Source organism: Aedes albopictus, chromosome 2 (assembly GCF_035046485.1).
Source record: "Aedes albopictus strain Foshan chromosome 2, AalbF5, whole genome shotgun sequence".
NCBI lineage: Eukaryota > Metazoa > Arthropoda > Insecta > Diptera > Culicidae > Aedes > Aedes albopictus.
Window position 1 is genome coordinate 175,151,124 of NC_085137.1, and position 25,106 is coordinate 175,176,229.

A 25,106-nucleotide genomic window follows, 5' to 3' on the forward strand; every position below is an offset into this window, starting at 1 on the left:
AACACAAGACCGTCTACAATTTGATGTCCGTGTTAGGGGACGGCTTGTGTGTTTTGTACTGGATCGCTCCTGAAATGTTTGGAGCGCTACAAATGCACATTAAAATTCAGGGACAGATGTACAAAATTTAGTACAACATTTTTTTTCCTCCCCTGTTGGGGAAATTAAGCCACTGCGTCCAATAGGCTGAACTTTTGTGGCATGTCCCGTTTTGATATTCGCATCTAGCCAGCTAATTACCATGTGTCAAGTAATCAGCTACTGCCACGACGCGTCGTCTCCCAGTCAGGTGCAATGGAATTGATAAACTCCAAGACCTTCCCAGGTTTTGCAGACCAGACCTCACTGGGTTGCAAGCAACCACTATTTAGAAATCTTTGCCTGCGCGTGTATAAAGCACCACAACTGCAAAGCAGATGTTCCGAGGTTTCACGTTCCGTATTACAGAAACGACAGATATCACTCTGAATATGGCCAATATTTTTCAAGTGATACCTGCTCGGGCAGTGTCCAGTTACTAGGCCAGTGTATGTACATAGAGCTCTCTTGTTGAGCTCTAAGAGCTTTTTTGTTTTATAAGCATTTGGTGTTATAAATCGTTTTGACTGATTGCAATTTTTGACGTCCATCCAATTGGATATCACCCTCTGCTCAGCCCAGCGTTTCAGGTCCATTTTAATTGTACAGTTTGATATACCACAGAATGGTTCTGGGCCAGCAAACTGTAAATTGGAACCACTTTTAGCAAGCTCGTCTGCCATTTCATTTCCTTCAATGCCACAGTGACCTGGAACCCAGTATAAGTTTACTGAATTCCCTTGGCATAGCCTGCGCAGTGAAAGAATGCATTCCCAGACAAGTTTTGAAGTACATTTGTAAGCGCACAATGCTTTTAGTGCAGCTTGACTATCTGAGAAAATACAGATATTTGCATATCTGTATTTTCTCTCAAGGCAGATATTTGCGCATTTCAAAATAGCAAGAATCTCTGCTTGAAACACCGTAGGATAGTGTCCCATCGCCACTGATGTTTGTATTCCAGGGCCGTAGATTCCTGCTCCCGTTTTTATTCCAACTTTTGAGCCATCTGTATAGAATTTGATTGATCCTTGACGAACAGTGGGATCTCCGACTTCCCAATCTGCACGAGTTGTTTCGTGCAACTTGTAAGGAACATCATGGTTCTCCACAGGTTTCATCCAGTCTTTAATCATTTTCATTACTGGCCTGTTTTGAAAGTATTGTGAAATGCTCAGATGACCTACAAGATCACCTGACATAAACTTTTCAACTCGTTCAAGTCTCAGCAATTCCTTTTCTGCTTCTAATTGCACGTACTCGTGCAAAGGTAGCAGATTGAGAATCGCGTCTAAAGCTTTTGATGGTGTGCTTCGCATCGCTCCTGTAACAGCAATGGACGCAAGACGTTGAATTTTCGCAATCTTTGATTGCGTGGTAACCTCTTTTGTTTTTGGCCACCAGACAAACGAAGCATACGTCACTTTTGGGCGGATTATGGCAGTATAAATCCACATTATCATTTTTGGTTTCAAGCCCCACTTCCTGCCAATAGTTTTGGAGCATAACCAGAACGCACTTGTTGCCTTACCGATCACGGACTCAATTTGAGCATTCCAGTTCAGTTTAGCATCCAGTATCAAACCTAAGTATTTGACTCGATCACTAGGATGAATTTGTATCCCTCCAAGCCGAAAAGCTTTTAGGTTGATCTTCCTTCTCCTAGTGAAAGGGACAATTACGACTTTTGACGGGTTGATGCTAAGGCCCTCCTTAATACACCATGAATGTGTATAGTTTAGAGCCCTTTGCATTCTTTCCGAAACAGTTTCGTCATACTTTCCTCTCACTATTATGACTATATCGTCTGCAAAGCCCACAACTTCGAAACCTTTTTCCTTCAAGCTTCTTAGAAGATCGTCTACAACCAAGGACCACATTAGTGGTGAGAGGACTCCTCCTTGAGGGCAACCTTTCGTTGCCCTTACTGTTATAGAAGAACTTCCCAGCTCAGAGGTGATTTCTCTTTTTGCAAGCACAGTATAAATCCAATGTATGATACATTGGTCGAAGTTTTTGTTCTCCATGGCATGCTTCATAGATGAATAGGAGGCATTATCAAATGCTCCTTCTATGTCTAAAAAGGCGCATAGAGCTATTTCTTTTGCTGAAAACGTTTTTTCCACCTTTGTTACTAGCGAATGAAGTGCCGTAATCGTTGACTTACCAGATTGATAAGCAAACTGGAAGTCAGATAGGGGATGGTCTTGTATGTAAGAAGAATTGATAAAATCCTTCAGAACCTTTTCCATAGTCTTCAACAAAACTGAAGAAAGACTAATTGGCCTGTATGCTTTGGGATGCGTCTTGTCTCGCTTCCCCTTTTTTTGGTATAAAGATAACTTTTACAAGTCTCCATTTTGATGGAACGTAATTCAATCTTAAACTAGCCTTGAACATCTCAATTAGTGGTGGAACCAACACCGCTTCTCCATTTTGAATCAGTGCTGGAAATATTCCATCAACTCCTGTAGATTTAAAAGGCTGAAATGATCTAATTGCATTTTCCACTCTGGCCTTCGTGAAGATTTCATCAGCTAAATCTGAGGCGGTGTTTATTGTACTAGTTGACTCCGAAGAGTTTATACTAGGACATCCTTCACCTTCCAGAGATATAGTATCATTGGAATCCACACTTAGAACCGAACCTGGAAAATGGGTTTCCATCATTAAATCCAAAGTTTCACGAGGAGTTTTGGTAAAAGCTCCATCGTCGCGCTTCAGGTTTCCCAATTCATTTGAATGATCTTTTGCAAGCGTTTTCTGTAGTCTTGCAACTACAGGAGTGCTGTTTATGTTTTCACATGTCAGCATCCAATATTTTCTTTTCGATTTTCGTATTTCGTTGTTGTAATCAGTCAGGGCTTTCCTGTACTGAGTCCAATCTCCCGTTTGTTTCGCTCTATTGAACATTTTACGAGAAAATTTTCTAAGGCGATCCAGTTTTAAGTTCCACCATGGCATGTCTCTAGTAGAAGACGATTGTATGGTGGGACAACTTCTGTTAAAGGAATTGATGATACTTTCATTTACCCTTTGAGAAAATGATTCTAACTTTTGGGTTGAATCAATAGTTTCTCCCATTGTAAATGAATGCGTATTCAACAATTCTACATATTGATCCCAGTTTGTCCTCCTGGGATTCCTAAATGCGGTTCTAGAATAATCTCCACCACTCCAATTGAAGATTATGTGTTTATGATCAGATAGAGAAATCTCATCTGACACGTGCCAGTTTGTGATCTTGTCAAAGATTGCAGCATTGCACAGTGTTAGATCCAAGACCTCTTGTCTGATTACATTTGAGAAAGTAGGTTTATCAGCATTATTGCAAATGTCTATATTGTTCGAAGACAGATACTCTAATAGTGACTCACCTCGACTGTTAATATCCGTACTACCCCAAACCGTGTGATGTGCATTGGCGTCACAGCCAATGATAAACGATTTGTTGTGTTCTTTACAGAATTGGACAAATGATGCGATCTCAGGAGGAGGTGCCTCAGGAACATCACCAGGAAAGTAAGCTGAAGCCACAGCGATCTCAGTTTTACCCCTAGTGGTTGGTACCTCTACCATGATCGCAACAATGTCCTTTCTGATAAACTCTGTAATAGGATAGCATTTTAACGTTTTGCGTACTAAGACAGCGGTTCTGGGTGAATCTTGTTGCTCATCATAAAATATTTTACTATTTTGTGTCAGAACTCCAAGACTCTTTCGTTAATTGGACCATGGCTCTTGAATAAGCGCCACTTCCAGTCCTTCTTTTTTAAACCTTCGACTCAACACAGCAGAAGCACCTTTTGCGTGATGAAGGTTTACCTGTACGAACTTAATTCCTGTCATAAAAAAAAAAAAATTCATTTACCCACTTTTATTAAGCCTCGGAATTGAGACGTAAGAAAAGTGGCCGATTATCCCGGAGACAAATAAGGTCCACTGCGTCATTGCTCCGTTTAACACAGTAAGGGCAACATACTGTGGAGGGTGCCCTGGTACTCCACAAGCTCCGTTCACGGTTAAGTATTTATAAGACCCCCCTAACCATTCATTCCTAGGCACGGTACGCTTAACACCATGAATTGGGGGTCGCTTGTTTGGTGGACTTTTACCACCGGATTAGGCAATCCGTAGTGATATTCTTAGCAAGTTGAGGGAACTGCTACCGCCACTACACGGCTATCTAGGCTGATCGGGAATAGAAATTAATATTGATGATCAACTTCTTTAGAGCCCGAACAGCCGTGAACAGTACAGTACAACATACAAAATAAACTGACAAAATGTTCACGTCAATTTACAAATGTAATATACTCCATGCAACAATCAAAGAATTTTCCATGAATTGGAGAATGTAATGCATGGAAAATTCTTAAATTTGCTTTGCAACGTATCAACTATATTACAAATGTAACAACTTTGAAAACAATCGCTGAATGAATCTCTGGCGGTTTAAGTTATGGAATCGCTGGAAGAAATTCCTATTAAACTTCGGAGGAATTTCTGAAGGAATTGTCAGACGATTTTTCAAAGCTCTCCTAGAATAATTCTGGAAGAATTGTGAATTTACGATTTTCTGAAGAAATCACTCGAAGAATTTCTGTAGAAATCCATGGAATATTCTGCGAACGAAAATTCTGAAGAAATCTTTGTAAGATATACTGAAAGGCTCCAGTTGAGTAATTTTGGAAAGAATCTTAGACAGATTTTCCAAAGGAAACATATCCATAAAAATCTCTTGAGGAAATTATGAGAATGGAAAAATTTAGAGGAATCCTTAGTTTTTTTGAAAAGCTCTGCAGGATTGGAATGTGGAATGTCTTCTATAGGAATCGTTGGAAATTTTTGGAAGAATCTAAAGAGAAAACTCCAGTTGAATTTATGAAGAATTTTACGGGAGAGTTTCTGAAGTAATCAAAGCAAAATGTTCTAAGACGATCGTTTGAGCAACTTCCGAAGGAACCCTTTGATGATTTTCCGAAGGAGTCTCTGGAAAAAATTATACAAAATAATCCCAGAAAGATTTCCTGGAAGAATCTCTGGAAGGATTACTGAAGGAATCCCTCGAAGATTTTGTGGAAAAATCGCTAGCGTTAATTCTAAAGGAATTATTGGAAGAATTTCTCCCAGGCATGCTTCCAAAAATTCCTCCAAGGAATCCTTCAGATATTTCTAAAATATTTTTTTTATTCTTAATCACTTAATCTAATTTACAGCTCTATTGTCCACTGGGGCACTACGTAAGCAATTTCAATTTACAGCTGCACTTACTTTTTGTACAGCGCCTAGATTCTATTCTTCTTTATCGTTGCCTTTCTGCTGCTTTCACTTTTTCTACTTTATACCTAGTGGAATGATGAGCACATGGATGATGATTGATGGCCGTTGTTCCTTTCCAGTCCGAATGGGGGTCCATTATGAGTAGCAGTTCGCCGATGTCCAGGTTTCCGGGTTCGTTTGAGCCATGGGGCTCAGAAGAGGGTCAGTGTCAGTTGCTCTCGGGGGAAAAGCAACTGACGAAAAATTGCAAGAGCCGGGGCTGGTAATCAAACCCATGACCATCTGCATATGAAGCGAACGTGTGACCAACTACGCCACGGGCCCCGGCTTTTCTCTAAAATAATATCCTCAGTGTTTTTAAGGAAGGTGTGACGAATTAGACTAAGTTAAAATTCACGAATAAAAAAAAGAAAAAAAAAATAAGGAATGTTCCAGAACTTCATCATGGAATTCCTCAGAAAGTATTCTAGTATTCTGTTTAGAAAACATTCTATTGATTTCTTCTGAAACTCCTTCGGGGATTCATTCAGAAAACCTTCCTGGAATTTCTATGTAAAGTCCTTGAGGAATTCTTTTTGAAAAGATTCTTTAAGGAATTTATTTTTTAATCGATTTCTTCAAAAAAATCACAAAAACAAAACACACAAACACAAAAACGAAACAAAAAAAAAACCTTAACTGAACTTGTTCTTGAAAGTGCATTTTGTCTCAATGGGCAACGTCGAGCTCGAAACCGGTCGGCAAAAAACGTAATTTATTAATCCTTTTTAATCGTTAGTAAGAACAAAACGTGTTGTGTCCGTTCTCGTGTCTCGTGGTTGTCATGGAATCTCTGGACAATTTTCTAAAGAAAATCTGAAGAGATCAGTTGATCTCAGGGTTGGCTTCAAATCCTTTACAACCAAGCTAAGTTATATACCTGAATTTGAGCCCAAAGTTATATACCCAGTATGAATCACAAAACACCCTATGACGAAAAGAACAAACCTGCCGATAATAAATACCCTTAGTCACCCTAGCACGGAAATTGCTGTTGCAATTTATACCATTTTGTTTCCTTTTTTATGAGAATTTTAATTAAGTTTCTAGCTCTTTACACAGAAAACTTTACACAGGGAAATTCCCAAACAAATCGGTGAAACAATCCTATGAAACTACCATTACTTTGCCGAAGGAATTTGCAGAGAAATCCATGAGAAATCGCCAAAACAAAGGGATCACCGATGATATTTCCAAAGAAAAGAAATTCACGAAGGAGTTCCGGAGGAACTGTCAATAAAGTTTCCAAATATGTTTTTCAAATAATTCTCACAAAAAATGTCGAACAAATTTCAAATGCATTCTGAAGGAATGCACAAAATTATTGTCCAAAAATTCTTTACAATATTTCAGAATTATTGTCCAAAAATTCTTTACAATATTTCAGAAGAAATCCCCAATGAATCGTTGCGGGAATTCTTAAGGGAAATCTCGATACAATTAATAAATCTATTTCCAAAAAAATGTCCACGTGCTTTACCGAAGGAATGAAAAGAATTTCCCAAGTAAAATCCATAAGAGTTTGCAATGGCCAACATAGTTGTTCAACAAAATTACATGTATAATACGACTTTAGCGAAAAAATAATTGTAGTTCTGAAATCCATACTTCTAACAATCTTTTTGGAAAATTAGTTTCATGTATTCTTGATTATTTGCGCATTTCCTTTATTATACGTGATTATATGAAAAATTTGTTGTAATAAGTTTTCATTATTTTAACAACCATTCTGGAAAAAGATTTTAAATGATTATTTTCAAGCAATTGCTGACTGAAAGTACAAACTTGCAGTATTATACGTAATTTTCTGAACATTGTATACATAGTCTCAAGAATGAGTATCTCCAAATATGTCTATGCAATATATTTGCTTTATCAATACGAGCAGCTCAACATCAAAACATATACGGAAATCACTCTTCATTTGAAATAACTCCAGAAAATGTGGACTCAAAAATGCAATTTTCGTTCAATAGATACATATTTTAAATATGTTTAATTCAGCCAGGGAAAATGATTGATTCCAATTTTTTGCAATACGGAGGAAGAATGGCTGAGTTAGGACATGTTAAAATTACCGTTCCTATTGTTTGGTATGCATGGTAGTCGAAAGATCTGGTTTTCTGTACATATTATTGATCAACAGAAAGTGAACATTTAATTGAACTTTGAACAGTTCAAGCAAGTCCTTTGGTCAATATTAAATGATAGAACAATAACATGTTAAAGGCAATAAGTGAACTGCCATTTTCCATTTTAGATCAAATAAGTGTTGATACATCCAATAGAAATGAGAACCACATCATAAACGCTACCGTCAAGCTATTATTCAGTATTTGAAGTATGGTTCGCCACCACAAAAAAAAAAATCACACTTTCGATTCAATTGCCCCGAGCCACAAATGTCAATTAACATCGTTTAGTTACTATACATCTAACCAAACGTAATTAACAACAATTATTTCGATTGTTTCAGATTCTGGGAAACTGATATACGCACCGCGCGGACAGCCAACCGTACCACCATCAGGAGGAAGCAAACCGGAAGCGAGGCGGATGTTATGTCGACGTGAGTATATTTGTTTTGAGTTGAACGTTGTTTACCATGTGTGATGTGATATATTTTTTAGCGGTTATGTTTTTTTTTTTTTGCCAATTTCACCTGGCATTTGTGGTAGCCATTCTAGTGGTATTATTGGTGGAATGCAAGCTGGGATTCATGGTGGAACTCCGAAAGGGATTTCTGGTAGAGCTACCAATGGAATTCCTAGAGAAATTCCCAACGGAATTCCTAGAGGGTTTCCCAATGCAATTCCTGGAGAAATTCAAAGTAGAATTTCTAGAGGACTTCCTAGTGGAGGAATTCCTATTGAAATTTTTAAAGAGATTCCTATAGGAATTTCCAGTGAAATTCCTGAAGGAATTCCTGGAGGAGCTCCAAGAGGAATTCCTGGAGGAATTGCAAAAAGAATACCTGCAGGAATTCCTAGAAGAATTCCTGGAGGAATTCCTAGAGGAATTCCTGGAGGAGATCCTAGTGAAATGCCTGGAGGAAGCTCTGGTGGATTTCCTGGAGGAATTCCTTGTGGAATTCCTGAAGGAATCTCTTGACGAATTCCTGGAGGAATTTCTAGTGAAATTCCTGAAGGAATTCCTAGTGGAATTCTTGGATGAATTCCTAGTAGAATTCCTAATACACCTAAACCTTATTTTACGTCCACTATTGGCTTAGCGAAATAAAATTCTACTGCCAAAATAATGATTAAATTAGACATTTTTATATTTTTGTACACTTCTCCTAATCACGGAGATGTTTTTAAAAATATAAAAAATTTGAGTTTGCTCATTGTCTTGGCGGTAGAATTTTTTGTCGCCTAGCCAAGCATGGACGTAAAAAAAGGACGAGGTGTACAAATTCTTAGTGAAATTCCTGAATGAATTCCTAGTAGAACTCCTCGTGAAATTCCTGGAGGAGTTCCTAGTGGAATTCCTGAAGGAATCCCTAGTGGAATTCCTGGAGGAATTCCTAGTGGAATTCCTGGAGGAATTCCTAGTGGAATTTCTGGAGGAATTCCTAGTGGAATTCCTGGAGGAATTCCTAGTGGAATTCCTGGAGGAATTCCTAGTGGAATTCCTGGAGGAATTCCTAGTGGAATTCCTGGAGGAATTCCTAGTGGAATTCCTGGAGGAATTCCTAGTGGAATTCCTGGAGGAATTCCTAGTGGAATTCCTGGAGGAATTCCTAGTGGAATTCCTGGAGGAATTCCTAGTGGAATTCCTGGAGGAATTCCTAGTGGAATTCCTGGAGAAATTCCTAGTGGAATTCCTGGAGGAATTCCTAGTGGAATTCCTGGAGGAATTCCTAGTGGAATTCCTGGAGGAATTCCTAGTGGAATTCCTGGAGGAATTCCTAGTGGAATTCCTGGAGGAATTCCTAGTGGAATTCCTGGAGGAATTCCTAGTGGAATTCCTGGAGGAATTCCTAGTGGAATTTCTGGAGGAATTCCTAGTGGAATTCCTGGAGGAATTTCTAGTGGAATTCCTGGAGGAATTCCTAGTGGAATTCCTGGAGGAATTCCTAGTGGAATTCCTGGAGGAATTCCTAGTGGAATTCCTGGAGGAATTCCTAGTGGAATTCCTGGAGGAATTCCTAGTGGAATTCCTGGAGGAATTCCTAGTGGAATTCCTGGAGGAATTCCTAGTGGAATTCCTGGAGGAATTCCTAGTGGAATTCCTGGAGGAATTCCTAGTGGAATTCCTGGAGGAATTCCTAGTGGAATTCCTGGAGGAATTCCTAGTGGAATTCCTGGAGGAATTCCTAGTGGAATTCCTGGAGGAATTCCTAGTGGAATTCCTGGAGAAATTCCTAGTTGAATTCCTGGAGGAATTCCTAGTGGAATTCCTGGAGGAATTCCTAGTGGAATTCCTGGAGGAATTCCTAGTGGAATTCCTGGAGGAATTCCTAGTGGAATTTCTGGAGGAATTCCTAGTGGAATTCCTGGAGGAATTTCTAGTGGAATTCCTGGAGGAATTCCTAGTGGAATTCCTGGAGGAATTCCTAGTGGAATTCCTGGAGGAATTCCTAGTGGAATTCCTGGAGGAATTCCTGGAGGAATTCCTAGTGGAATTCCTGGAGGAATTCCTAGTGGAATTCCTGGAGGAATTCCTAGTGGAATTCCTGGAGGAATTCCTAGTGGAATTCCTGGAGGAATTCCTAGTGGAATTCCTGGAGGAATTCCTAGTGGAATTCCTGGAGGAATTCCTAGTGGAATTCCTGGAGGAATTCCTAGTGGAATTCCTGGAGGAATTATTAGTGGAGTAATTCCTAGTGGAATTCCTGGAGGAATTCCTAGTGGAATTCCTGAAAAAATTCCTAGTGGAATTCCTGGAAAAATTCCTAGTGGAATTCCTGGAAAAATTCCTAGTGGAATTCCTGGAAAAAATCCAAGTGGAATTCCTGAAGGAATTCCTAGTGGAATTCCTGGAGGAATTCCTAGTGGAATTCTTGGAGGAATTATTAGTGGAGGAATTCCTAGTGGAATTCCTGGAGGAATTCCTAGTGGAATTCCTGGAAAAATTCCTAGTGGAATTCCTGGAAAAATTCCTAGTGGAATTCCTGGAAAAATTCCTAGTGGAATTCCTGGAGGAATTCCTAGTGGAATTCCTGGAGGAATTCCTGGAGAAATTCCAAGTGGAATTCATGGAGAAATTCCTAGTGGAAATCCTGGAGGAATTCCTAGTGGTATTCCTGGAGGAATTCCTATTGGAATTCCTGGAGGAATTTTTAGTGGAATTCATGGAGGAATTCCTAGTAGAAATCCTGGAGTTATTCCTAGTGAAATTCCTAGTTGAGTTCTTAAAGGAATTTCTTTGTGTAATGCAATTTCCTAGTGTAAAGAGGAATTTCCAGTGGAATCCCTTGAGTAATTTCTTGTTTGATTCTTGGAGGAAATTTCAGTGAAATATTCGGAGGCACTCCGTATGAAATTCATAAAGGAATTAACGTTGGAATTCCTGGAACAAAAATCCCAGTGTAATACAGTAAGGCGCTGTCCATAAACTACGTAGACTTTTTTCGGCCATATCAGAAAACCCTCACTCCCCCCACGTAGACGTTTGTTCACGCAAAATTTTCGAAATTTGTATGGAGCGTAGACTTTGGCCAGAACCCCCCGTCCCCCCCTAAGAGTCTACGTAGTTTATGGACAGACCCTAAGGAATTCCTGTCTTCGCTGTGTTATTAGCAGAGGAAGTCTCTGTGGAGTATCAACGCACCTTATTTTACTTGTACATGATATGATTCTTTTAGGATATAGCCGATATTCTCGAAATTCAACTATCAAGCGAGAGCACTCGTTTTGAAAATCAGCTGCGTAAAACGTATAAAAACATCATGCCTTTCAAAAAGAAAAAGGCAAAAAGATTCGTTAGCATGAATCGATTTGAAAGCTAGGTGTTACGTTACAGCTCACAGCACGTCTATCTACCTAGTCTGGCAGACTACATAGTGCACACACGGGTGGATAACGAGCATCATTTTTCCATCGCCGCCACCTGATGGGGGAGCAATTTTTCACATCCTTTCAAAATTTTCACGCTGCTTGAGTTCGAGCTTGACTGTTGGCACGTCTTTTACCAAGATGTAGTCTAAACTTCTCCCGTACCTACAACCTACGCCATTATCGCATCTTTGTCCGTCTTGTGAGTGGATAGTGCACTGATAAAAATAGTGAAATCTGTCTTTTGGGTCATTTTCTATTCGGGTAACTGGCATTCGGTCAAACGTCCTGCGGTTATCTGTCCGGAGACCGTTTGAAACAGTTAAACAGGAGGTTCTCAAAACCATTATAGAACCAAAAAAAACGGCCAAGTTTTATTACGGTTTTAAAAACCTCTCCAAAACTGATTGAGTATTTTTCATTGTGTAGACGGACGCCCATCCTTTCGCCATTTCTTCGACAACCTGGCAGAGAGCTTATACATGAAGCGCACAGGATTAAGGGCCGAGCGCTTCATATTCATCATATTCAGCGAACAAGGTGCCTTTCAATCTGCTGCAATTTACTTCAACAGGATCAGAGCAAAATTAATTTTCATATGCAATGGAAATGGTGAAATCTTATTTGCAACAGCTTCATCCGCCGTTCTCAAGACTGGCAATTCCCTTTCGCCCATCGTCAACCATCAATTGCAAATGGTTGGTGCTGCTAGCTAGCTGCGTATGTCTTTGGATTCAAATCCAACCTAATCCCATCCCTTTCATACAGAATGTTGCCCCGGTCTCTGTCTCTGCGACTGATGCAATTTTTATTTCATTTCTGTTGACGCTCTTTGATCGGAGAATGTGTTTACGAAAAGTTAATGCTGGATGTCAATTCGAGAGAGTGGCTGGCATCAACATTCTTTGTCTTGGGGAAAATCGATTGGATTGCAGAGACAGCCCGTCTGGGTGTGCTTCCATTGGCTCATGTCTGCCAGGGGTGAATGATCCGATGCTCTGAACGATGTGTGTATGGAAGGTGAAAATGTCACCCATAAATGGGTTATATAAATAATGAAAGATTTAGAAAGTGAGAAGATTCTTATATTCAGACCAATTATTTTCCTTTTGAGTACACAATTTCGTATTTAAATTTGAAAAATTTGTCACAATTATCCCGTCAGATAGTTTATCGCAACGTTGGAATCTATGGCAAAACGGGGGACTTGGATCTCACAAAGAAGGTTCAGGGTGGCGTGGAATTCCTTCCACTCTTGCTGCAGTTTCTCGGGAAGCGGTTGATCCCAGGAATATGGCTTTCCGTCCTTAATATTCGTATTACTAGTGGAATTCCTGGAGGAATTCCTAGTGGAATTCCTGGAGGAATTCCTAGTGGAATTCCTGGAGGAATTCCTAGTGGAATTCCTGGAGGAATTCCTAGTGGAATTTCTGGAGGAATTCCTAGTGGAATTCCTGGAGGAATTCCTAGTGGAATTCCTGGAGGAATTCCTAGTGGAATTCCTGGAGGAATTCCTAGTGGAATTCCTGGAGGAATTCCTAGTGGAATTCCTGGAGGAATTCCTAGTGGAATTCCTCCAGGAATTCCACTAGGAATTCCTCCAGGAATTCCACTAAGAATTCCTCCAGGAATTCCACAAGGAATTCCTGGAGGAATTCCTAGTGGGATTCCTGGAGGAATTCCTTGTGGAATTCCTGGAGGAATTCTTAGTGGAATTCCTGGAGGAATTCCTAGTGGAATTCCTGGAGGAATTCCTAGTGGAATTCCTGGAGGAATTCCTAGTGGAATTCCTGGAGGAATTCCTAGTGGAATTCCTGGAGGAATTCCTAGTGGAATTCCTGGAGGAATTCCTAGTGGAATTCCTGGAGGAATTCCTAGTGGAATTCCTGGAGGAATTCCTAGTGGAATTCCTGGAGGAATTCCTAGTGGAATTCCTGGAGGAATTCCTAGTGGAATTTCTGGAGGAATTCCTCCAGGAATTCCTAGTGGAATTCCTGGAGGAATTCCTAGTGGAATCCCTGGAGGAATTTCTAGTGGAATTCCTGGAGGAATTCCTAGTGGAATTCCTGGAGGAATTCCTAGTGGAATTCCTGGAGGAATTCCTAGTGGAATTCCTGGAGGAATTCCTAGTGGAATTCCTGGAGGAATTCCTAGTGGAATTCCTGGAGGAATTCCTAGTGGAATTCCTGGAGGAATTCCTAGTGGAATTCCTGGAGGACTTCCTAGTGGAATTCCTGGAGGAATTCATTGTGGAATTCCTGGAGGAATTCTTAGTGGAATTCCTGGAGGAATTCCTAGTGGAATTCCTGGAGGAATTCCTAGTGGAATTCCTGGAGGAATTCCTAGTGGAATTCCTGGAGGAATTCCTAGTGGAATTCCTGAAGGAATTCCTAGTGGAATTCCTGGAGGAATTCCTAGTGGAATTCCTGGAGGAATTCCTCCAGGAATTCCTAGTAGAATTCCTGGAGGAATTCCTAGTGGAATCCCTGGAGGAATTTCTAGTGGAATTCCTGGAGGAATTCCTAGTGCAACTTCTGGAGAAATTCATAAAGGAATTGCTGGAGAAATTCTCAGTGGAAGTCCACGTCTCAGTAGAAGATCCTAGTGGAATTCCTGGAGGAGTTCCTGGAGGAACTCCTAGTTGAATTCCTGGAGGAATTCCTAGTGGAATTCCTGGAGGAATTCCTAGTGGAATTCCTGGAGGAATTCCTAGTGGAATTCCCATAAATGGTTTATAAATAATGAAAGATTTAGAAAGTGAGAAGATTCTTATATTCAGACCAATAATTTTCCTTTTAAGTACACAATTTCTTATTTAAATTTGAAAATTTGTCACAATTATCCCGTCAGATAGTTTATCGCAACGTTGGAATCTATGGCAAAACGGGGGACTTGGATCTCACATAGAAGGTTCAGGGTGGCGTAGAATTCCTTCCACTCTTGCTGCAGTTTCTCGGGAAGCGGTTGATCCCAGAAATATGGCTTTCCGTCCTTCGTAGTTAATGACTACAGCCACTACATGTATTGTTTGGCAGCGGAAATCACGGGGCCCACAAGGCCTAGCGGATCGTAGATTTGGGCGATGTTGGAAAGCACGATTCGCCTGGAGAGAATGGCCGCCGGCAACGGCAGATTGATGTTGAATCGAAGGATGTCGGGGCTAGGTTCCCAGACGAGTCCGAGCGTGGATACCGACTGGCTGTCGGAGAGATCGTAGAATGGCTGAATTCCAAGCTCAGCCTCTGGAATTTCCGCCAGCACTTCTAACGAATTGGACGCCCACTTCCGCAGTGGGAATCCAGCGGAACTTAAGATGGCGCTTGTTTGTCTGCGAACTTGGATAGCAGTTGAAACATCTTCGGCGCAGCTGATGAAATCGTCAACATAAAAATCTTCGGCCACAGCAGGCTTGACCAACGGAAACATTTCGCCTTCATCTTGGAAGAGTCGCTTGAGGGTACGGGTGGCGAGATAGGGCACATAAGCGGTCCCGTAGGTAACCGTCTGCAGTTCGTAGGTAGAGATGGGGTCCGACGGGGTTTTCCGCCAGAGGATTCGTTGCAGCGGCTGATCTTCAGGGTGGACTTCTATTTGGCTGTACATTTTCTCTATGTCCGCCACCAGTGCAATCGGTTTGGACCGAAAACGCATGACAATGGACAGGAGGTCCTCTTGCACCACCGGCCCGACAAGCAAAGTGTCGTTGAGCGAATGGCCAGATGCAGTGCGGCAGGGCGCATCGAATACGACGCGGGTTTTGGTCGTGGTGCTGGAGGTTTTGAAGACCGCATGGTGCGGCAGGTAGCAGTGGTCGATGGTGTCATTCGGTGGATCAGCAATCCTCTGCATGTGGCGGCGCTCGATACTCAGCAGTCGCTTTTCGGCAATGTCCCTAGATTCGCCGAGCCGAACACTTGGATCATCCGTTCTTGGAAGTCGGACGACGTATCGCCCATCTGGGTTGCGTGTGGTGGTGGAATCAAACAGTTCTACAGCTTCCAGTTCCCAATAACTTTTCTAGGAATGATTCTAGGCTACGTTGAGAAACGGCGGTGTTACACACTTTAGATGAGGGTACAGTTGAGCCGTACCAGCGACCGATGACGGCCCATCCAAAGACAGCCTCGAACAAAACCGGCGAGCCTTCGCCGAGGAATATTCTGCCGCACTTCAGGTACCCATGCAGCAGTTCTGAGCCCAGTAACAAGTCGATGGGACCCGAAATGTTTAACGTAGGGTCGGCAAGGGCCACGTTCGTGGGAATGTTCCACGAGGAGACATCGACGTTTGTTGAGAGAAGCTCCGCGGTGGGCTTCGGAATAACCAGGAACTCCAGCTCATCGGAAAACTTGTCATTCTTGGAAAGGATGGTGGAGACGACGGATTGGCTTACCGTCACAGTTGCTACACCGATGCCGGTGATAGGGACGCTGACTCTTTCTGGCCGCAGACAAAGGCGACGGGCAAGTTTCTTCGAAATGAAGTGCGACTGTGACCCGGAGTCGATCAATGCTCGGGCAGAGTGATGTTTCCCGAATCGATCTTTGATAAAGAGTGCAACCGTGGCGAGAAAAACAGTACTTGGAGCACTTCGATGAGCGGGAACGCTAACTTCAGCCAACGGAATGCCCGATCCGTTGGAGGCTTCTTGCTGGGGCACAGACTGGTTCGGATGCTGAACTACGGGATTGGAGGTAGACTGCAACAACGAGTGGTGCCGCTCATGGCAATGCCGGCAGGTATGCTTCAAGTCGCAATTCCGTGCGACGTGGGAGGGTTTGAAGCAATTCCAACAAAGCCGCTTCTGGGAGATGAGTTCTCGACGCTGTCCCACGGCCATTCCTTGAAACGACGGACACTGGAACAACAGGTGTTTCTCCGAGCACACAATGCACGAAGGAGGTGTTGGCCGAGAGCTCGTTGTAGAAGCGGTATTCGCAACCACTTGGCTAGGGGAGGGTTTCTTGGAGAAGGATTGTGAGCCGGTCAACTTGACCGGTCCACTTTGTGACCGATGTTGAATTTCCGAGGAAACGGTCTGCAAAATCCGCACCCTTCGATACAGGAACTCGATGCATGCCTCATACCCAACGTCGTCTGATGTTGCAGCATGCTCTTCCCACGCACGAAGGGTAGCTGGGTCGATCTTGTAGGTAGCTGGAAAGCATACATATCAGCGGGGTATCCCAGGTTTCCACGGCTTCACCCAGTTTTCCCAACGCCTTGACGTGGCGTTGAAACTCGTCAGCGAGGTTGTGGAGATCCTGTGCTGATTCTTTCCGGATTGGTGGGAGATCTTGCAAGGTCCGGTACAGCTGCTTCCGGTAAAGCGCTTGTTATCGTAGCGCTTTAGGAGGGACCCCCAGGTGGTGACGTAATTGGCTCCCACAATGTCCACCGTTTCAAAAGGTTTTCGCGCGTCAACTTCTAAAAACTGGAGCAAGAATTGCAGCTTGCTACCAGCGGAATATCATAGGCATCGTGCACTATGGACTTGAAGGTATCACGAAATCCCAGCCACCGAGAATAATCGCCGTCAAACTTTGGCAGATCTATCTTCGGCAGCCGCAAATGGAAGTTGGTCGACAGTGGTGGATCAGTGCCTGGAGCGTTGATCGTGGCGTTCAGGTCGGCCACTCTCCTATTAAGCAACCAGCCTTTGGCAGCACAAAATCGCGATTCGAACTCCCTGCGTTCTTGGAGGTGTTTCACTAACGGGGCGTCTCCGCTGTCGAGCTTTTCGAGGTCCGCCTGGACCTTCACATGTTTGCGAAACAATTGGTCTAGCAGGTCCAACCACACGGCCACTTGCTGAAAATCACGGTCCTCTTCGTAATTCTCGACGAACGTCTCGACCGTTTCGAGTGACGACACTAACGAACGCCGCGCGACTAGCTTTTCTTTGAGCTTTTTGTCCTTTATCTTCTTGGTGGCCATCTCGCGACGAAGTCACTATCCAAGCGACTACACTAAACGGTTTACACACGCGACGACGACATGTGGGTGCAACGGCACGTGCGAGCTCCTTCCCGATCGCGAACATGGAAAACTGTTGAAAGTTCTTTCGACATTGGACTCGGGCCACCAAGGAAAGTTTGAGCACCACTAGCCACACACTAGCTGTTGGATTGCACTAAATACACAAAGTGCCACCGCAATACGGTTTCACGTGGTTCGATAAAATCAATTGTCTTCAATTCACAATGCTTCTTATCGAGAATGCTCACTGGCTTGGGTCCGCCGGCGTGGCGTCACTAGTGTTTGAACAGGCACAACGAGACAATAAGGCACACTTTCGATTGTTTTTCCAACAATCAACACTCAGCCGCGCTTGGCTTGGCTTAGGGGAGCGCGTACAAAATAGCAACCGTCCACTTTGTACCCCGTGGGAATCTTCGTGCCTTCGTGGCCACAAAATGCACTTCTGATCCCCGGAATGTCCTGTACATCCGGCTCGAAGGACCAATGTTTGTTATCTACACTGAATGCCGGCCGTATACAGGTTTTCTTAGCAGCCTTTCGCTGCCCGGGACCGCTGACCACACATGCACTCGGAAAATAACCAACACGCGGTGTGTTGCCAGGGAAATCACCACACTTTTTTGCGCCTCACGGTTTGCTATGGACACCGAATTGTTTCACTTTCTTCGTCAAAGTGCTGGCTAAACTAATTCACGACCATTTTCGACCTTGTAATCGTACCGTTGAAACTTGGGAGAACTTCACTATTGTACGTGTAGTTGAATCCCGGAATTTTCGGCTAGCGAAGTTGGATTTTTCTCCAAATCCGTGCGTAGGACCTAACTTCGGAAGTGGTGCGCTGTATAGCGGACCAGGTTTACTATACAGCGCACCACTTCCGAGGTTAGGTCCGACGCATGGATTTGGAGAAAAATCCAACTTCGCTAGCCGAAAATTCCGGGATTCAACTGCACGTACAATATAAGGGGGGCTTCGGAGAGCCAGCTACCCTAATGATTTCGGACCTTGTTTGAAATAGGTGTTTCCACGACGGCAGAGTAAATTATACTGATTCGTGTTTCGTTAGTCTATCTTGATCTCTATCTGTTGCGTGTTCTGTGTGCATGTATGTATGTGATAACAATTTTACGATCATCAACGATCGATGGTATTTGCATGTCTTGTTCAGTATACACTAGGCCTGTCCACCTTTTCAAAAATGTTCTCTGATTCTCAAGTCCACCCCCATATTTTGATTGGCATCCTAAAAAAAGTAACTGGTCAAAATTTCAGCCAAATCCATTGAAATTAAGAGGTGCATCAAATCAATTTTGTGTTTTTCGACTATTTTTGAACTTCAAAAAATCATAACTACACTAAAACTTGTCAAAACTTAATTCTTTCGGCAGAAATTGAAAGCTATACATGTTTGCTAGAACTTCTCCGAACAACGTGTGCCAATAAAATTGAAGGAAACATGTGTAATTGTCACATTTGTAATCAGAAAAATCTTAAAAAGTTGATTTTTTGATAGATTTCGTTCTGGAACACCCTAATATACGTAATAAGTTAGATATTTTAAAACGGCATCATATTCTCTCATGTTTTTTGGTTATTTCCTTCTTTGACACCAATGCGGTAGGAGTTGAGCCTAAAATATTAAAATTCGGGAAAGCCAAATGTGGCCTAAAAACTAGCTTTTTGGAGGCTATCACGCTGTGGCACTATACACGCAAAAAAATGTTGTGGTCGAAAATACCATTTCAGGGGGTTAGGTTAACCGCAATGTACCTACGTTTTTCAGCTGACTATATGAGAGTATTATTCCAACTAAATGAGCGGTAATTTTTACCATGTATGAATTTTTACGCATTTCAGTTACTTTTACCATGTTCATAGTATTTCCTTTCTACTACAAACATGGTAAAATTAACAAACACTATGTTTGCATGGTATTTTATAACCATAGTAATTTTGACTATGTTCAATGCGCTTTTTACTGCGATGTATTGAAAGCCGTAATAAAATATAGTAAATGTTCTACATGTTAAAATAGAAAACAAGTAAATTAAACAAGCATGTTGGTACAACTTAAAAACGTTAACATAGAAATATACTTGTTTAGTAAACTTTGCCCTCTATTTTAACAAGTAAAACATCCAAATACTGTTCCAAAAGATTGAAGTCTAATATAAATGTATTTATTATTTCTCTACCATTAGAGAAGCTCTATTCCTATTCCGAAGGGATTCGCTTCCGAAGGGATTCTCCTTAGGCTTCTGGATGCCATTGCCCAAGCCGTGCCGTGCCGATGCCATTCCCGGCAAAATGGTCTTGATGCTTTCACTTCGCACTGCAGCATCGAAATCTGGTCTCTCGAGTCAAATCTTTCAGCAGCTCACACCCCAGTAGTCCACCGGCGCCTAGAATCGCTCAAATTAATGTTACGGTTCAGATCTCCTTATTGTAGTAACTCACCAATCGCAATGTTCTGGAGAAATTCCAACTTCTCGTGCAATGCAGTTAATTTCAGTGGTCAGAACGGACCATTATTTATTCTGATTGTTGCTGTTTTGGGCCACTTGCCGGAACTCTCCCGGATACTGCTGATCAAGCGGCTCGGCTCTAGCGGGTCTTGACCTGCAAATAATGTTCTAATTAACCGACAACTAATATAGCGCACATAAACGCGATAGACTTACCTGCAACAATTCTGCCTGTACATATTTTGTGAGTTTTACCTCCTTTTTTATCAATAAACTTCAATCATTGAACGAAACTCAAAAAACATACTTGCGACTGAAAAATACGTTTCATTTGTCTCAAAACAAACAACAAGGCGCCGCCTTGTATACCAAGCTCTAACGAAATTACCATGCTTGCAGTAAAATTGAGCGCAAAACATGATCAGCTGAAATTTGTCGGTGCAGAATGCTTGAGATAACCATAAACATGGTAAAAAAGGGACCATAGTTTCAATGAGACTAACGCGCATGGTTATTGCTACCACAAATACAGTACTTCCTTTGCAGTCATTTTAACTGTGAGGTGTTGTGAAAATTACTATTGCCGATTTCAGGAAGAGCATAGTATTTACAACCACAATTCGGTTATGCTAACTGTTTTGTTTGTTGTTCTCAGTTGAGACGAACCAGCCAAGGGCTGAAAGTCTCTCTAATAAAGACAAATCAATCAATCAATTGTTGTTCTCAGCATAAAACGTTATAGTAAATATGAACACAACTTTATAGTAACAGCTACCGCAAGATTTTTTTCTGTGTATAAGCAATTAGATCATATTCAATTTGTCTAGGGTAAGATACAGATAGTGGACCGTAATTTGTTTTTAGTTGCATAACGAATTCAAATTTTATGTAGATTAACAAATTCTAATTTTAAGTAGAATACTCAATTTAAGCTAAGAAGGAATTCAAATTTCTAGGCAATTATTTAATTCAGTTACAGTTAGCTTCCGTCAGATTTGCCTATTGAGAGAGTCGAACGTAACGACAGTGAAGTGGAGCGTAAAAGCTAACTTTGTATGACAAAAGTGAGTTCAGCATAAAACAGTTAAAACATGCTTTAGGAAAACGCAATTGAAAGAGATCGCAGTAAGTCGTGCGCGCGAGCGGCTGCTTTAAAATTTTCTGTCACGCGTTTTTCGTCTCCGCGTTGTTTTTGATTGGCCGGCCGAATCGTTAATAGTAGCGCTATGCCTTCCGGACAGATTTCCATTGAGAAGCGCTTGAAAAGTGATTGGAGTGTGATTTGCAGTGACGATGCTGCTAGTCAGTAGTCGGAGGCCACCTTTCTCTAGTCGGTTTGATCGCGCTACCATCGGTCTGTTAGTGCGTCGTCATTACCCGTGTGTAGCCGGGAAGTTTTAGTGTGCAAGAACGTTTGAAGAATATGTTTTAGTTTTGATTCCTCTGGTAAAATGGTGGAAAAAATATATATATTAAAATTTATATATATATTAAAATTTAAAATTATTAAAATATATATATTAATATATATATTAAAATATATATATTAAAAGATATGCTGTGAAGAAATGCGAAAATCAGTGTCCATCTGTGGTGATGCTGCACAATTTGTTTTCCTATTGGCCATCACATATTGCGCCAACACAGGTGTCGTTCCTAATGTAAACTTGATGAAAAGTTTGCGTGTTGAATTACGAAAATCTTGTATCCAAATTAGTTAATTTTGAAAGTGTACGCACCCGGCATATGGTCTGGCGATGACAAATTGTGTGAGTTATTGTGGTTACTGTTTGAATGTTTCTATAGTGGCTGCAGTGTTGCAGCAGATTCCTGATTCAACGAATTGTAGGATCGACGATGTACTACAAAGCTACTCAATAAATGGGTGAGGCCTTTCCAATTTACATTATATAACATCCAATATGATACATTTACATATATTTCAACCATATTAACCAAATATAATCTGGAGCGTTTGGTACGGTATGTCCACGCATCCTTCCTCCCCTGTAGATTCGAGAATTACTTCGACGAAAGAACAATCATTTAAAACTCGAGGTACTTCAAAGAATCATCTTTGCGGCAAATACAACGCAGTAGGCCTGGCCGCTTTGACGCTTGTGTCATATCTTTGATATGCTGCAAGCCTCAATATTGACAAGAAAAGTAATCGGGCATGATCTAACCCGATTAATTTCCAGGATGCTTTCTCGTACTGGCTGCGTTTGTATTAGATTAGATTAGATTAGATTTAGGAAAACGCAATTGCGACTAATTTGGCGAATTTCGTTGTCAAATCGGCGAATCGTAGCCAAATGGCTACAGGTAAGGTAATTTGAAAACTGCTTGGTGCTAGCCGAAGACCTTTTACTGAAGTTGCTCGTTTTCGCCCGAAGAACCTTCAGACGAAGGTATTTCTTTTTGGTATCATCAGGCCTCTCCATTCGTCAGCCGTCACCGAGACCACTCCGCCCAATCCGGCGACGCCACGTGGAGTTTTGAGTAGCCTCTTGGAGGACCAAGCCGCGGCTAGACCCACGTGTGCCCATTAGCAGCTACGGCGAACACTAGCGACATCTTCGACATACGAGCAGTTGAGACGGTTCTGTAAACCACACGCAGGTTAGATCAAACCATTTATATAAAACTTGCACGTTCAGGGCCCTTGGTTCTAAAGTTAGGAGAATAAACTAATATTAACATTGTGAACCTTTCTCCCACGATTTACGTTAGGCAAACAGTGAAAGAATTTCAGTTTTTATCAGGTTCCGGTTATTGTTTGGTCCGGTTCAGTTTGGGTAAATTTTCAATCCTTTTAGGTAGTTCTTACCTGACCTGCCCTGAGAGGAACTAGCCGGGTACCTGCACTTAAACGGAGGGGTTTTCAAAAGGGTAGTTTGTTTAGGAACTTGACGGTTTTGCGGAAATAGTTCGCCATTTCCGCCAACTGCAATCCGTCAACTGTTACAAATTTGGCAAAGAAATTGCTGGAGAATGGATCTTCGAAGTAATCTTTGGAGACATTTCCGAAGTAATCTCCAAAACAAAAATCCCAAAGAATTCTTGGTGGAATGTTGACGAAAATTTCCGAATATCTGAATGAATCTCTGTATGAATTCTTTAACTCTTTCTTGAAGAATCTCTGGAAGAATATTGAAAGGAATCCTTAGAGCAATTTCCGCAGAGATCACTAGAGAAAATTCCTAAAAATGACCTAAAGGAGTAAGCGAAGAACACCCTGGAGAAATTCTTGAAACAATTCCTACCTGGAAAAAATTTGATCGGAACTATTGATAAAATAACGACCGTCTTTATAATTTAATAGCGATTGCTGGTGTTTTCGGTGCTCGGACGGAACATTTACAAAAAACGGAGAATCACAGAGTGCTGTGACGATGTTCTGCTATGATCCACTGCACGAATATACGCTGGCCTGCTTACTCCCACACGAAATTTAACGTTTTCGGTGTTGGCTCCGCACAAACGTCAAATTTCCTGTGGAGAAAGTGGGCCACTAAAAATTCGTGCAGTGGACTATAGTTAACCGTTTTGTTGTCACAAAAAAATGTGACACTTTTCAAGAAGTTGTAGTGCGTTTAAACAACTGTCCTGTTCTAGAATTTTTGTTCCAGGTAAATCGAATTGGCGTTCGTTTTAAATCACGTAGAGAAGCTAACTAACGCCACCTGGTGGTGAATTCAGAACTATGCTATCTTGTCGAGGTTCCGAGAGAACTCGCTACAAAGATATAGTCCTCATTCATAATCAATCTGGGAACAAAACGGAACCGGAAGAAGTAAAAAATGTGGAACTGGTTTTCACCGAAAGCTGCATGAAATTCCAATCGGCTTTCAATACGCCTTTCTTTTTTGTGTGGTATACTCATAGAACCATATTTTCAATAATACTAAACATTTTCCAAATTTCGTTAAGGTGTGCTAAACTTAACTATATTGTGAAGATTTCATAGAAAAATCGGAATAGAAAGACCAACCGTGCTTCGAGATAGAGCATTTTGAACGTTTATAGTTAATTTCCGATACAGTTCTAGGATAATGTAGGATTCCTGATACAGTCCTTAGGATAATGTAGGATTCCGATAACGCAAAAAGATTGGAATTTGGTTCACTAACTACTGAGATATGGATGAGCAAAAAAAATAGTTCCACGTTTTTTTGCCTGTCGGTACTTAACGTGTTTGATTTCTGCTGGGATTTCTACATGGATTTCTCCAAAAAATCCTTTAAGAATACCTCCAAGATTTCCTCCAGCGAATCCTCAATGGGGTCCTCTTGAAGTTCTTCCAGAAAAACCTGCTACGATTCCTTCGAAGCCCCGGGCTGTACATTTCAACACGTTTCTGCTCATAGGGATTGTTTGAGATAATTCGAAAATTTGCATCATTTCAAGAGTTACGTTTAAATTCTTGCTACTAAAGCTTTCATAATAGGCCAAAGCTTGAAAACTTTCTGAATTATCACTATGGCAGTCGTGTAAAAACTTTCAATGCTTAAAATCAAAACAAAATCAAACATTGCAAGCGATCAGAATTTTCTCATAAAACTGCCCCAGAGATTCCTCAAGGAATTCTCTTTGGAGTTTTGCAGCTTTGAACCCCCGCCGTTTTACCAGGAATTTTTAGAATATGTCTACTATACTGCCCACATTCGCACAACAGTCTCATGTGAATAGGAAATCCAGCAAACATGGGACTGTTATGCGAATAGGGGCAGTATAAGTTCTTCTAGAAATTTATTTAGGGACTGTGCCATGAATTCCAATTAAACAAATGGAATTCTAGCACACTCGCGAAAAGTGTTTTAAGTAATATAATTGCTTTTTAATGTCGTTCTTGCAATAACAATTGGATCTTGGTTTGGAATCAATTATAATGGGTACCACATTTTTCTAGAATCGCAAATTTTCCTAGGTTCAAATTAATACTTCTTCGTCAGAATTATTATTATTGTTCTCGATTTTTTCATTCTTTATAAGCAATAACAAATGCTCAAGAAAGGTGGCCGCCATAAAACTTTGGCCCCGCCCAAAGACCCCTGACATTTTTTGCCCGATAGCTCAAAAACGGAAAAAAAGATATCGCAATTTTAAGCCCATTTTTGGTCCTTCAGCGTGATAAAATCACCGATTCTAGTAAAATATGGTATATTTTTCTTCGAAATAAATAATGTTTTATATGACCCCATACAATAATGTTTGAGATTTTTAGGCCGTTGGGGACCACTTAAGCTTAAACCTTAAG

At 41.4% G+C, this 25,106-nt stretch overlaps 2 protein-coding genes across 13 annotated transcripts in view; one reads left to right on the forward strand and one right to left on the reverse strand.

The window, feature by feature from the left end:
- Window positions 1-25,106, reverse strand: part of LOC109418248 (uncharacterized) — a 755,006-nt gene that overhangs the window by 468,255 nt on the left and 261,645 nt on the right. The window lies entirely within an intron of this gene.
- Window positions 1-25,106, forward strand: part of LOC109621307 (uncharacterized) — a 155,261-nt gene that overhangs the window by 90,666 nt on the left and 39,489 nt on the right. For all 12 annotated transcript variants that reach the window (XM_062850751.1, XM_062850750.1, XM_062850752.1 and 9 more), the window contains exon 11: window positions 7,877-7,969. In XM_062850751.1, the coding sequence (XP_062706735.1) occupies window positions 7,877-7,969 (93 nt within the window). The remainder of the gene's footprint in view (window positions 1-7,876; window positions 7,970-25,106) is intronic.